General features: G+C 37.9%; 1 protein-coding gene across 1 annotated transcript; it reads left to right on the top strand.

Moving 5' to 3' along the window:
• The first annotated feature begins 2343 nt into the window (after positions 1-2343).
• On the top strand, positions 2344-15432 carry LOC105550222 (peptide chain release factor 1-like, mitochondrial). The gene is given in 5 exon segments (XM_011995100.1): positions 2344-2477; positions 4230-4287; positions 12950-13322; positions 13325-13342; positions 13451-15432. Coding segments are annotated over 5 exon segments (1203 nt in total). The 3' UTR covers positions 14071-15432.
• Positions 15433-16200: the final 768 nt, after the last annotated feature.

Genomic DNA, 16200 nt, shown 5'->3' with positions numbered 1-16200 from the left:
GACACTTGCAGGTGCAGTTCTGTGTGCACCTTCTGTGACTTCTCAGGGTGGAGAAGGGCCTACTGTTCTCGGTGCCTAGTTTCACTCAGGCACAGTGTTGCCACAATGGCAGCTTGTTGGCTGGAGCAGGCATGGGATGCTCTGTGCCTGCTAAGGTCTTGACGCAATGGTGGGACAGGGGAATGCGGTACACTGCAGGCAGCAGCAGAGCTAGGTCAGGGTACACACACACGTGTGCTGGTGGGGCAGGGAAGGTAAAACTCATGCATACACACACTGGCAAAGGGATGTGGAGGATTGCAGTGGGCCTGGAGAAAGCTGTAGTATGGGGAGTGATACAGCGGACCGGTGCATGGCTGTGGTGCCGCCCCATTGGAGCCCTCTGCCAGTCAGGCACAATCCACCAGTGCAGGAGCTACAATGCAGAAACCCTGGGCACCCAAGGCTGCCCTGCAAGCAGGCATTACCAAGCTGGGGCCTCAGTAGAAGCCAGTACAACAAGGGATACTCAGGCCAGACTGGTTCGTCTAATGGGCAAGACTGCTCAGCAGAATTTAGGTTTGACAGCTCTCCCAGTGCTAAAGTCTTCTATGGCAACAAGTTGAGCCTGTGAGGGATGGGCATCCCTGGCCATGCTCCACTACAGATGCTCCCACACTAAACCCTCTGGGCTCTGCACTGGCTGGAGTTCTGCCCCTACCATTTCTCTAAGCAGCTTTCTCTGCCAACTCAAATGTCTATAGTTGTAGAGGGGTCTATTTCTGCCAGGATTCTAGAGGTCTGTGGGGAGAGTGGGCTGCTCCTTGGCACTTCAAGTCATTGGCTGCCCCAGAGTCACTAGGAGCCCAGAATGAGTCCCTGTGTTTGGTAGTGCCATGCAGGATTCCCAGCTTCCTCCCACTTCAGGCTAGCTTCTGTGTCTTCCCTCCATTCACTCTCCGAGCCTTCCCGTCTGAATATTTGTTAGGAGTGCACTAGTCATCCCCATCCCTCTGTGGGAGCTGTTCCACCTGGCCAATTCTACTCAGTCATCTTGCTCAAATCCACCAGAAGACTCTATAAAAATATATGCTGAGTAATTACGGTAGGATCCTTGTTTCCAGCAATTCAACTTTTAGGCATTCAATAGAAATGACAACGTATGTCCATGTAAACACCTGTACACATATGCTCATTATAACTGTATTATAAGAGCCAAATACCTCAGCAGCCAGCCCCCAACCAGTACATGAGACAATTCAAACTCCCATTTTTTAATTTGATACATATTTTCTTTTTTCTTTTCTTTTCTTTTTTTTTGGTGAGGGCGGGGACAGAGTCTCGCTCTGTCGCCCAGGCTGGAGTGCAGTGGCGTGATCTCAGCTCACTGCAACCTCCGCCTCTTGGGTTCAAGCAATTCTCTGCCTCAGCCTCCTGAATAGCTGGGATTGCAGGCGCCTGCCACCACGCCCAGCTCACTTTTTGGTATTTTTGGTAGAGATGGGGTTTCACCATTTTGGCAAGGTTGGCATTGAACTCCTGACCTCGTGATCCACCCGCCTTGGCCTCCCAAAGTGCTGGGATTACAGATGAGAGCCACCGCGCCCGGCTTGATACATACTTTCATTGAAATGTTGGTAAAATAAATGTGGTGTCTTTAGTGGGATAAAAATTTCACACAATTTTTAGATATGTATGTATATATGTGTATATATATACACACACATACAAATACACCCACATATATATTCATATTTATACATGTATACTTTATATGTATACATAAAAGATGTTGACAAAATCAGTCAAAATTGACATAAGAAGTCTATTTTGTTCATTTATTTTCAAGATCTATAAATCATTTTACTGAAATTCAACAAATAACACAACTGTCTTTCTAGGTTGGGGGCCACTCTCTGCAAGCCATTTCCCACACTCTAGGAGCACAGATCTTGCACGGTATTTTTTTTTTAAAGTTACCTCTATATAGAAATCAGACTCTGCCACGACACCATCATGAACTATTTACAAACCTTCACATTATAGTATTCCTTTTATGCTTTTTCCCTCCTTTCTTTTCATACCCAGCAGCTCCAGTACTTTCCCTTGACTCATCCTGAAGGGGTAGAGGTTACTGTAGGGGAAGGGGTGGTAAGCTACTCATAACTACTGGCACCAGCCTTAGGATGTTGTCCCTTACCACAAGGTGGTGAATAGTCTCCTCCCAATTGGAGGGGTGGAGGACTTGGTGCAAAGACATGGGGGATTAGACAGAATAGGTGAGTTGGAGTAACTCCCTATAGGCACAAGCATCTGCAGCCTGTCCTGACCCCAGCCTGCACCCTCTTAACTCCTCAACTGGGGATGGGAGAGCAAAAACTAGTTGCAGTAGGGGGATCAGCCCAGCCCTGGGTAGAAGGTGAAGCCCCCGCCCAGTCCCCACTCCTATCAACAGCCAGCAAACTGTCCATCCATCTGAAGGCGGGAACAGATGGCAGGTAGGTGGGAAGAATCAGGCTGGCACTGCCCCCAGCCTCTGTCCAACACAGGAGAAATTGAAGTAGCAAATGGCTGAAATGCTTTGACTAGGGGTTAAAAGGGAAGTGAAGGAAACGAAGTTCCTACTTGTATACAGCACCCACAGCCTAGGGGCTGGAAGAAGGCAGACCTTGCTAGTAAAGTGCTATAGCCTCTAGCAGGGTTAGGCCCCAGGCAAACTTGGAAGAAAGCAGACCAGGCAAGGAACCAGGTACTGGGCATTCCTGACTGGTATATGCCCTTCCATGCTTCTTGCAGGGGTGGCTGGGGAGAGTAGGCAGATAACTCTGCCATTAGCCTTCACCAGCCACCAACCACCTCTTGTCCGCACACAAACCAACACCCAACCAATACCGCAGGACTGATCCGCTCACAGCTGAAGGTAATGTGCCAACAGAGGTTACTCAGAGTCGTGGCCCCAGCCTGGGCTCCTCAATGGAAGCCACACCTTGAGCCTGGGAGTTTCTTGCTGGAGCAGGAGGTGCTATTGTCTGCTACTTCCCAGGCTCACACCTCATAGAAGATCACAGGGAAATCCATGTGGATTGCGGGGATGGGGGTGGTGGTTCCAGGAAGTCTATTTTACAGTTAAATAAAACTGAGTAAAGCAAATAATAATAAATAAAAACAATGGACTATCATAAGTGACTATTTTATTATAAAATATTGTAAATTTGGTATATTAAAAATGCAAGATGAAATTTTTCCTACTTTGATAGAATAACTGGTAGTGGACTTGACCTCCTTTCAGAAAAAGTTATAAAACTAGAAAATACAGATAAAATACTGTTTGCAGACATTGGCAAACATGCAGGATAGAACTGTAATCAGTGAAGGAATAAAAGAAGGTAAGCACCACAATACCCCAGACAGAGAAATAGGAAAGGTAAACTCAGGAAAACACCAGTAATCTCCCTGGATTGAAAAGACCAGAATTGACATTTTGGAAAGTTTAGATGGCTAAACTTTGGAATTTGTGGAATAGAGTACCAGAGTTGATAAAATAGCATGGAGGAAGAGCTTCACAAATCTGCATAGAAAAGCCTTTGAACTTTTTGCTCCATAAAAAGCTGTGCATGCATAAGATGAAATTCCACGAGGTAAGACATAACTGGAAAGTCCTGACTTGAATCATTCCCAGAAATTACACAGGGTGGGGAAACATTTAAATCCTGGCCAATCAGGTTGAAAAAACTCTTTGTATGATAGATTTTTCAGTAGAGAAGAATTAAACTGATCTGTAAGTAACTTAACTGTTTGTCTAAACATAATTCAAATCTAGTTAATGTAGGACAACAAATTTAGACATTCAACACCATAATATTCACAGATATCTACCATACAGTAAATTATTAAATATGCAAAGAAGCAGAAAATTATGATCCATAAAAGTAAAGTGATGGAGAAACATATGCCATGCTAACAACACGAACAAGAAGAAAGCTGCAGTAACTATATTAATTTCAGACAAAGCGGATTTGAGAGTAAGAAAAAATCTCGAAAGTAAAGAAGGGCATTACATAATGATAAAATAATCAATTCTCCAAGAAGATATAACAATTCTTAATATGTATGTGCTTAACAACGAGCATCTAATATGTAACTATGTCTCAAACAATGAGTCTGATTTTGTCTCGTAAAAAGTGTGGCAGGATTTGGATCCAAATTAACACTTGATATTTTACTTTTCAGACTCTTTTGCTTTTTTCCAGTCTTAGCATTCAGTTAGCCAGTAGCATCAACCCCTACTATTTACTCCACGTGGGTGAGGTAGGGCAGGACATTATGGCTATTTCTGTTCCATGGGGTTATAAATTAATATTAAACATTCCTATGTCTTCTTAATATGTTAAAATACATTCTCTATCATATTTATGGTGTGCATGTGCAAGTATTTTAAAGAGAACTCACGGAGTCACTAGAATTGAAATGCCTCCTCAGCGTTTAACCTTTAGTTTTCGTCAAGATTTGAACTACAGAAGTTTACCTAGGCAATCTCTTCCTAATCTATAGCACATGCAGCTGGTTTTATAAAGCAAATATTCAAATAAAATTTGTTATATTTTCTCTGAAATACTTCACAACAGACACTTCTATAGCATGTAGTTAGAAAAAAAAAAAGGACCTAAATGAAAATCAATGTACTCTTTAACATTCTCCTGAGACATTTTTATAAACAGATATTAAAAGGTCCTAAGATGGTAAGTGTGTGATAAGTATGTGTGTGCATGTAAAAGGTAAACCTTTTGGACTTATCTGTTGTAGATTTAAAAGGCAGGCTCTCTCTAACACACACATATACCCCCACACCCACATACACTCTTAGGTTTCATGCCACAATATTGTCATCATTAGCCTGTGTGCAAGCTAAGCTATGAGGGAATCAATATATCCTTGAGAGATTGTACTTATTTTATGCTTGCTTCTTCTGCTATCTTCATAGGGTTTGTCCTGAGTGTTCTATAGAATTTATGAATTATCTATTTCATATAAATATGAGCTAATTATTTCTTTTTCTTTTTTTTTAATGGAAACTGTTGAGAAATGTTTCCAGTTTTGTGGGTACGATGAAAAAAAAAAAGAGTATAGCAGAACAATGAGAAGTTGTATATCAAAGCAAGGTAACTGGTATTATTGCATCAAACAAAATTTTCTTAGTAAATGGGTATTGTCTTTGTGGTAAGCATGTGCATTAACAATGAGAAAGGGCAAGTTAAAATATGTAATTAGTTATTGAACCAAAGTATGAAACAATGTGTCCACACAAATTTAAGGGATAGATTGTCTGTACTATGCAATTTTGTTCCTTAAGTGTAAAGAACACAAAGATGATAAAAATGTTAATCTTTGTAACCATTAAAATCATGCTGTTAGTGGTTTCTTTTAGAAATAATGGAAGACCTGGTAATCGTGGCCTTGTATTTTCGAATGGAAATAATTAACTGCAGCAGAGCAGCAGTGGCATTTTGGAAATGAAACCATGATCTTTGTAGTAAAATATAGTTTAGCGTTATTTCCACCACTCCTTATTACATTTCTGACACTGAAAGATTTTTAAATCACTTTTCGGCATAGTATCATGAACCAATTAAAATAAAAAGATGCTGCTGATAAAAGTTAAGTAATTATTTGGAGGATGAACTAAATATTAGGAAAAAAATCAATTTGAAGTTTTCACAAGCAGGAAAAAAGTGCAAGAAGTAATTGCTAACTTTCAAGATCGCAATATATTATGGATCACAAAAGCACTACAAAATTTTTAAAAACTGTCCATTCAACATTTGCTATAAATTATAATAGTCACATGATTATTTCTGAGTCTTCATACATCAATGACCATTTCATATAATGCTTTCAGGCTATTGAAACATAGAAAATACAGTGTGTTCATGAAAAGATTGCATTATTTTATTGTGGAAGAAACTATGGGAATGTTTAGCTATTTGTCCCTTGAGTATGCTGCTCCGTCCCACATAAGCTCCTTTCTATCCTTCAAGCCAAGTGTTTATATTAACTTTGTCCTATCAACAATTTCTATCTCTTGTTGTTCATTGATACATCATGTTTCTCATTCGAGAAGAATTAATATGCAGTATTCATTCAGTATATGGAATATTTCATGTTATTATTGTTCCTTATCATTGAATATCTCTTGTAATGTTCCTGGGGTGAACAGCCAGGGTAGTAGTGAAATAAAAATTGGCTAATTACTAACAGCTCAGATGGTTGAAACTCATGGTTGAGATGATTATCTGTGTAGCTTAATTGTGTGCTCTCCTTGGACCTCCTTCTGTAGGTAATCGAAAATCTGCTATGTGATTTCTTTAGCATAAATACTATATTCAGCTGTTAAATCATGTTGCCAAACTTCATTTTTTGTTTCTTGCTCTTAAAAGGGAATGCTAGTAGAAGAGGTTTGTTGTAATGTAACTCAGTTCGGTTGTTTAAGTGTGTTTTTCAGATGTAAACTGTTTAGGTGATTTCTGAAACTAGGTGACTCAAAAGTAGATTTTTATAATACCATGTCAAAATTACTGCATACCTGCTTTAAAGCAAAAGAACATACTGCATCTTGTTTTAGAAAAAAACTTTTGAAACAATAAGTACTCTGAGCATCTAAAAGGACAGTTTAAGCAAATTTTTTTTTACTTTAAAAATTTATGCAAAACGTCAAAACACAGCTGCTTTTCCTCAGAGATTGAATACTATTTGGCTGTGTATTCCTTGGCAAGTTATATAAGTTTGGGTTTCCTTGAACCATTAGGATTTAATGACAGCTTCTTTATACCACATTCACTTTAGGGAACAAAATCCCTCGAAAGTACAGAATTTGGGAATGCCAGGAAATCATCTTTCCTTAAATATAGCTACCAATTGATGAACCCAGATCTTTCTGTTATATCATCAGTACTTTATCAAACTCAAATTACACTAAATTACTGTTCAAATCATCCTAAAAGGAGACACTAGCTGTCAATTAAATAAACCATTAGGTTTAACGTACAATGAGTCACATGGGCACGATTAATCAGTTTTCGTCTTATTGCTGAGCTCTATCTGATTTCTACAGCCATTTTGCCAAAGTAATTGGTGGATTTTATTATGAAGACTGGACAACTCCACTTTTAGTTTTATGTGTTATTTTATTTAAACAGTGTTAAAATGCATAGATATAACTAGGAGAAGGTTAATAGAGACAATATAGAATTCTTAATGGATGAATAAAGTACAGAAAAATGTATAATAATCTCAGATTCAAATTTAGAAGTGTTAAGAAAATTGTAGGTTAATGAGAAACTAATACATAATACAACTTTGCATGCTTAGCTATATTTACAATGGAAAAATTATGTGAGGCCATGGGATAATACTGCTGGAATTTCTACTATGATTACTTTTATTCTTTTAATACCTATTTTCTAATTGTCTATACAATGTACAGGGCACTAGGTTTATAAAAAGAAAATATACAGTTCCTATGTATTAGTCAAAATACATGCATATGTCATCATAGCAGATAACCCCACTAAACTGCAAGAGATGGAAAAACGATTCCCCTGTGTTCCCAGAAATAGAGGAAAACGGAATAAACGTGGCCACAGAAGTTCATGCAGGATTGCCCTCTTGTTGTTACCAAATGTGTGGTTCTTTCTCCTTCTCTCATGTAGAACACACACTATTCATGTTTAACTCCATGCTTTATAGGTAATATATGTTGTCAATATCATAGATAGGTTCTTGGAAACTGCAACATTAAGTGAAACAACATACAGCAGGTCCTTGAATAACATAATGGTGAAGAGAAAAAAATGGTTTTGTTATATACATTGTTTCATTTAATGTAGCTGTTTCCATGGACCTATCAAAGACATAAAGTGAGGACTTACTGTAATAGTCTTGTAACCACGCAACAGATTCACCTTGCCCACTGTCTAGACGGAGCTGTTATATTAAGACAGGGGAGCTGCAAGAGAGAAAGAGTAATTCACATAGAGCCAGCTGTGTAGGAAACCGAAGTTTTATTATTACTGAAACCAGTCTCCCTGAGAATTCAGGGACTGGAATTTTTGAAGATAATTTGACGGGAGTTCTGACTGTCAGGTTGGAGATGAAATCTTAGGGAGTCGAAGCTGTCCTCTTGACCTGAGTCAGTTCCTGGACGAGTGGCCACAAGACCAGACAAGCTAGTTGATTAATCTGGATAGTGTTTGCTGGTACATTGAATGCAACGTCTGCAAAATACATCAAGCAGTGATCTTACATTTCACAATAGTGATGTTATCTCCAGGAGCAATCTGGGGAGGTTAAGAATCTTGCAGCCTCCAGCTGCATGATTCCTAAACCATAATTTCTAATTTTGTGACTAATTTGTTAGTCTTGCAAAGGCAGTGTAGTACCCAGGCAGGAAGGGAATCTGTTTTGGAAAAGGGCTACTATTGTGTTTGTTTCAAAGCTAAACCATAAACTAAGTTTCTCCCAAAGATAGTTTGGCCTACGACAACTTTGAGGTTCGAAGCAAAGTGGAGTCAGTCAGGTCATACCTCTTTCACTGTAAAAATTGTCTCGGTTATAATTTTTACAAAAGCAGTTCTGATATCTTTAGTAGTACAAAATTAGTAGAATGCTGTGGTCTTGAAAATAAAGAATCAACATTATTATGTCAGTTTTCCTTGAGTTACCTAAATGTAAGTAAGACTATTCCAATAAAAATACCATCAAGCATTTTTATGAACCTAGGTTTTAGGATTCATTTGGTAAAACCAACAAGTAAGAATACTTAGGAGGATCTTGAAAAATAGCAATGTTGATAGGAGGGTAAATCCTACCAAATGACAAAATATATTATCATGTTTATTTTATTAAATCAGTAGAGTATTTGCATATACATAGATACATGAATCAGTGGACCAGAAAAAAAAGTCAAGAAATAAAAAAAAGTTATATATGACAAATATGACATCTCACAACAGTTGGGAGAAAAGATGGGCTTTTTAAATTAGTGGTGTTGGAACTACACAACAGCAAAACACAAAAGTCAAAATTTGATCTGTTCCTCACACCATACACCCTGATGTGTTTCAAGTAGATCAGAGGTTGAAAAGATTGAAAAGTTAAATGAAACACAATACCAGTAGTAGAAGGCAAGGATGCTTTAATCTATTACCTGTGAGAAATGACTATTTTCTTCTTAAAATTCAGATACTGTAAGGGAAAATACTAATAAATTTGATAACATTTAAAAAATCTTTTGTCAGAAAGAAAACATCATCAGCAAAAAAAAAAAAAAAAATTAAAAATCATATAAGTTACATAACAGAAAAATAGTTAATATCAATAATATACAAAGAGCTTGTTAAAAAAAAGAGAAGAAATAGCAACAGTCTTATAGGAAAATAGGCGTAAGATAAGAGCATATTAGCCATAGCTAAACATATGAAAATGTATACAACCTCACAAAATATATTAACATTGAAATTACATGGTGATTCCATTTCTCAGTTATCAGATTATTAACAATTCTAAAGCTTGACACAAATCAAAACTTGACCTTACATTTTTTAATGGAAATAATTAACTGCAACAGAGCAGCAGTGGCATTTTGGAAATGAAACCATGATCTTTGTAGTAAAATATAGTTTAGCATAATTTCCACCACTCCTTACTACATTTCTGACACTGAAAGATTTTTAAATCACTCTTTGGCATAGTATCATGATCCAATTAAAATAAAAAGATGCTGCTGATAAAAGTTAAGTAATTATTTGGAGGATGAACTAAATATTAGAAAAAGAATCAATTTGAAGTTTTCACAAGCAGGAAAAAAGTGCAAGAAGTAATCGCTAACTTTCAAGATAGCCATGTATTATGGATCACAGAAACACTACAAAATTTTTAAAAACTGTCCATTCAACATTTGCTATAAATTATAATAGTCACATGATTATTTCTGAGTCTTCATATGTCAATGACCACTTCATATAATGCTTTCAGGGTATAGAAACATAGAAAATACAGTGTGTTCATGAAAAGATTGCATTATTTTATTGTGGAAGAAACTATGGGAATGTTTAGCTATTTGTCCCTTGAGTATGCTGCTCCGTCCCACATAAGCTCCTTTCTATTCTTCAAGCCAAGTGTTTATATTAACTTTGTCCTATCAACAATTTCTATCTCTTGTTGTTCATTGATATATCATGTTTCTCATTTAAGAAAAATTCATATGCAATATTCATTCATTCAGTATATGGAATATTTCAAGTTATTAATAATTCACAGTTGTTCCTCATTATTGAATATCTCTTGTAATGTTCCTGGGGAGAACAGCCAGGGTAGTAGTGAAATAAAAATTGGCCAATTACTAACAGCTCAGATGGTTGAAACTCATGGTTGAGATGATTATCTGTGTAGCTTAATTGTGTGCTCTCCTTGGACCTCCTTCTGCGGGTAATTGAAAATCTGCTATGTGATTTCTTTAGCATAAATACTATATGCAGCTGTTAAATCACGTTGCCAAACTTCCTTTTTTTTCTTGCTCTTAAAAGAGAATGCTAGTAGAAGAGGTTTGTTGTAATGTAACAGTTAAGTTGTGTAAGTGTGTTTTTCAGATGTAAACTGTTTAGGTGATTTCTGAAGCTAGGTGACTCAAAAGTAGATTTTTATAATACCATGTCAAAATTACTGCATACCTGCTTTAAAGCAAAAGAACATACTGCATCCTGTTTTAGAAAAAAAAAACTTTTGAAACAATAAGTACTCTGAGCATCTAAAAGGACAGTTTAAGCAAATATTTTTTGTTTTACTTTAAAAGTATATGCAAAACGTCAAAACACAGCTGTTTTCCCTCAGAGATTGAATACTATTTGGCTGTGTATTCTTTGGCAAGTTATATAAGATTGGGTTTCCTTGAACCATTAGGATTTAATGACAGCTTCTTTATACCACATTCACTTTAGGCAACAGAATACCTCGAAAGTACAGAATTTGGGAATGCCAGAAAATCATCTTTCCTTAAATATAGCTACCAATTGATGAACACAGATCTTTGTGTTATATCATCAGTACTTTATCAACTCAAATTACGCTAAATTACTGTTCAAATCATCCTAAAAGGAGACACTAGCTGTCAGTTAAATAAACCATTAGGTTTAACATACAATGAGTCACATGGGCATGATTAATCAGTTTTGCTGAGCTCTATCTGATTTCTAGACCCATTTTACCAAAGTAATTGATGGATTTTATTATGAAGACTGGACAATTCCACTTTTAGTTTTATGTGTTATTTTATTTAAACAGTGTTAAAAGACATAGATATGACTAGGAGGAGATTAATAGAGACAATATAGAATTCCTAATGGATGAATAAAGTACAGAAAAATGTATAATAATCTAAGATGCAAATTTAGAAGAGTTATTTTCTTAATAGAGACCAAAATTCAGATTCTGTAAGAGAAAATAGTAATACATTTGATAACATTTAATTAAAAAATCTTTTGTCAGAAAGAAAACACCATCAGCAAAAAAAAAAAAAAAAAAGAAAAAATTATGTAAGTTATATAACAGAAAAATAGTGTCAGTAATATACAAAGAGTTTGTAAAACAAGAGAAGAAAACAGCAATAGCCTTATAGAAAATAGGCATAAGATAAGAGCACATTAGCCACAGCTTAAACATATAAAAATGTATACAACCTCACAGAATACATTAACATTAAAATTACATGGTCATTCCATTTCTCACTTACCAGATTGTTAACAATTCAAAAGCCTGACCACAGAGTTTTGTTTGTTTGTTTGTTTGTTTGGCAAAGCTATGGAAAAAATAGACAATCCGAACTACAAAAGGGTACACCACTTTGGAGTAAAATTTGTCAAGATGTAACAAAAAGAGTCTGACTCAATTTTTTGTAATGTACAGCAGACAACTTTTAAGCCTCACCACTCCCACTTGCCCTTCCACACACATCTGGGCAAAGTGATGAGGAAGCCTGTGTGCTCTTACCTTTGATATCAGTAGGAAGTTCAAAACACACAAGTGCTAGCCCCTACGCAATAATTCTTACCCTAACCCCACTCCCAGCTACCATAAAAAACAAACTAGTCTCCTTCCTCCAGTTTCTCAAGCCATCCTTATTTATGTTTGAGACGTTGCCCTGTTCTTGTCAGAAAAACTCATTGTGTGATTAATAGAACTTTTTATACCATCTTGGTGCGTATGTGGCACCATCAGCCTTGATATCCAAACCAAATTTTGGGTGAGGGTCCATCACATTTTTGTGGGATGGCTGTGATAGGGTTGTCTAGAGGGATAGAACTAATAGGATATATGTATATATGAAAGGGAGTTTATTAGGAGACATGACTCATACAGTAACAAGGTGAAGTCCCACAATAGGCTATCTGCAAGTTGAGCAGCAAGGAAGCCAGTAGTGGCCAAGTCCAAGTCCCAGAAATCTCAAAAGTTGGGAAGCTAACATTGCAGCCTTCAGTCTATGTCTGAAGGTCCGAGAGCCCCTGGCAAGACGCTAGTATAAGTTCACGAGTCCAAAAGCCAACTAACTTGGACTCTCATGTTTAAGGGTGGGAAGCATCCAACACAAAAGAAAGATGAAGGCTGGGAGACTCAGCAAGTCAGCTTCTTCCACCTTCTTCTGATTTTTCTAGCCACACTGGCAGGCAATTGAATGGTGCCCACCTACATTGTGGGTGTGTCTTCCTAAGAGTAAGTCTTGCTCTCCCAGCCCACTGATGCAAATGTTAATTTATCCTGGCAACACCCGGAAACAATACTTTGCATCCTTCAGTCCAATCAAGTTGACACTCAATATTAACCATCACAATGGCCAAACACATTTATTTACTTTTGACTCAGAGTCCACTTCTAAGAATCCATCTCAAAGTCATCTAGCAAAAAAATATAAAAATATGGGCAGTCTCGGCTTCTGTGGGGCGCTGCCCGGTGGCTCTGGCCCCGCGGGGCCATTGGCCCAGCCCGCCGACCCCTGAGCTCCAGTAGCCCGCCGCTGCAGGAGCTGTTCGCCCAGGGCGGGCCCTTGCGGACCTTCCTCCAGTGCCAGGCGGGGTCTGAAGCCCATTTGAAGGTCAGGAGGCCGGAGTTGGCGGCAGTGATCAAACTGCTGAACCAGAAGGAGCAGGAGCTGCGGGAGACCGAGCCCTTGCTGCACGATGAGAATGAAGATTTAAGGAAACTTGCAGAGAATGAAATAACTCTGTGTCAAAAAGAAATAACTCAGCTGAAGCATCAGATTATCTTACTTTTGGTTCCCTCAGAAGAAACAGATGAAAATGAACTGCAGGGGTTGGAGGTCAGGAGGCAATGTTGTTTACTTCAGAGATATTTGATATGTATCAACAATATGCTGCATTTAAAAGACGGCATTTCGAAACCCTGGAGTATTTTCCAAGTGAAATAGGTGGCCTTAGACATGCATCTGCCAGTATTGGGGGTTCAGAAGCCTATAGGCACATGAAATTTGAAGGAGGTGTGCACAGAGTACAAAGAGTGCCAAAGACACAAAAGCAAGGCCACATCCATACTAGCACCATGACTGTAGCGATATTACCCCAGCCTACTGAGATTAATCTCGTGATTAATCCGAAAGATTTGAGAATTGACACTAAGCGAGCCAGTGGAGCTGGGGGGCAGCATGTAAATACCACAGACAGTGCTGTCCGGATAGTTCATCTTCCAACAAGTGTTGTTTCTAAATGTCAACAAGAGAGATCTCAACTGAAAAATAGAGAGCTGGCTATGACAAAGTTACGTGCCAAACTGTACAGCATGCATCTAGAAAAAGAAACAAATAAAAGACAGAATGCTAGAAAAATTCAGATTGGAAGTAAAGGAAGATCAGAGAAAATAAGAACATATAATTTTCCACAGAACCGGGTCACAGATCACAGAATAAGCAAGACACTGCATGATCTTGAAACTTTTATGCAAGGAGATTATCCACTGGATGAACTTGTACAGTCATTGAAGGAATACGCCGATTATGAATCTTTAGTAGAAATTATTTCCCAAAAAGTTTAAGTTGATTTGTTATTTATAGACTTTTGTAGCTTAGAAAAATTCTACAGCACATCCACATAGGGTGAAAATACCCTTATTCGCTTAAAAAACATGAGTTAACACAGTTGGAGGTAATATGCATATTTTGAAGTCATAGATAATTTACACAGATCTCTCTCAATGCATTAGCAAAAATCATACAATATACAGATGGTCCTCGATTTACATTGTGGTTAATTCCCAGTAAACCCATCATAAGTTAAAAATGCATATAACGTTAGCGACACAGCAGGCTCCTACTTAATGACAGCTTGATGTAACAATTTTCCAATTTTACCGTGGTATGAAAGAGGCATAATTTGTAAGTCCTAAGGAGCTCCTCAGCTTGAAATGGGGCTGCATCCCTGTAAACCCATCATAAAGTCAAAAAATCCTAAAACCATCATAAGTTGGTGACCACCAGTAATCACGATGTAGTGATAAATCTTGGACACTTCCTTACAATAAGTAGACAAAGGAAAATCATCCTTTGTCCTGTTCTGTGTAAGTATTTAATGAATGATCAAAAATTCAGTTTAAATATTATGGAAAACTTTAAACATAAAGTAGTAGAAATATGACAGTAAATACTGGATCCTGATATCTAGTCAGGAGACAGAAACCATACCATTAACTTGAACAGGGATAATTTTAACATAAAAAACTGTTAACTGATAATGGTATTAGCTTTTAAGAGGGATGAAAGAGAGCTACGATGTTCTAGGACTGAGAGTACCCAAGTTAAGAATAACCTTGAAAGGGGCTCCCGTTACCCATAGTGAAGTCAGGCCTGATGGAGAGAGAGTGGCTATAGCCTACTCAGTGATGGGGAAATTCCCTGTTTCGCCTCGGGCCAGAGCTGGTGTACAGCTGGTGGATCAGTCTTACAAGCAAAGAACCTCACACCTTCTACTGGTAAGCCAGAAGCCTCTTGCTACGGTGTGAGCAAAACTTGGACAGGAACTCTCAGTAGATGTTTGTGTTTGTCAAGATTCTCCAGACAAACTCCCTTAAAAGGATTGGCTTGTGTGATTATTATTATGTCTAACAAGTCCAGAAGCTGGAGTGTGAGGCAGGAGGCTGGAGACCCAGGAAAGCTGATGGTGCAGGTCCAGTCCAAAGGTATCTGTTGGAGGATTCTCTTGTTCTTGGAAGAGGACAGTCGTTTCTTCTCTTCAGACCTTCACCTGACTGGATCAAGCCTACTAACATTGAGGAGGGCAGTCTGCATTACTCAAAGTTCACTGATTTAAATGTCAATCTCATGTAAAAACACCCTCACAGAAACACCTAGCATAATGTTTGACCTTATGATTGGAAAATCAGAGCAGAAGTTAAATCTCTTAAAAAAAAAGTATGACCCAGTAGCTAGGCACCCTGTGGCCCAGTCAAGTTGACACATAAAATTAACTGTCACAGTATCATCTTAGAAGCAAGAGAAGCCCCTTTATTCTGCAGTGCCCCTCTACCAATACCTACTGACAAAGAACATGGTGCTATCTGACATGGGAGAAATGTTCAGTTTGCTATGGCTTGAATGTGTCCCCTCAAATTCAAGTATTGCCAATGTGACAGCATCAAGAGGTGGGCCCTTTAAGAGATCACTAGGCCATGAGGGATTCTCTCAGGACTGGGATGAAGGCCCTTAATAAAAGAGGCTTCAGGGAGCATCCTGCTAGTTTGCCTTCTGTATGTGAGAACACAGCAATTAAGCCCTAGTCAACAAGTGCCAGCTCCTTGATCTTAGACTTCCCATCCTCCAGAACTGTAAGAAATACATTTCTGTTCTTTACAAATTAAAAAAGTATATATATAAAAATATGTATCCACATAATTATTTCTTACAGCACTGGTTTTGTCATTGCAAACAACTGGAAACAATCTGAATGTCCAGTAATAGGGGACTGTTTAAGAAAATGATTGAGCAGCCAATTAAATACTGTACAAGTGTAAAAAGAAATAAGGAAGACCTCTGTATGCTATTATGGAATGACATCCAAAACATATTATGAAGTGAGAAAGGGCACATATATAACAATTTGTATGGTACGCTAACTTGCACTTAAATAAGAAAAATTGATATATCTATATCTATACATATTTATTTTTTTC

Source organism: Mandrillus leucophaeus, unplaced genomic scaffold, assembly GCF_000951045.1.
Source record: "Mandrillus leucophaeus isolate KB7577 unplaced genomic scaffold, Mleu.le_1.0 Scaffold470, whole genome shotgun sequence".
Taxonomy (NCBI): Eukaryota; Metazoa; Chordata; class Mammalia; order Primates; family Cercopithecidae; genus Mandrillus; species Mandrillus leucophaeus.
The sequence above is the reverse complement of the archived record's forward strand: the minus strand, read 5'-3'. Positions and strand labels throughout refer to the sequence as shown.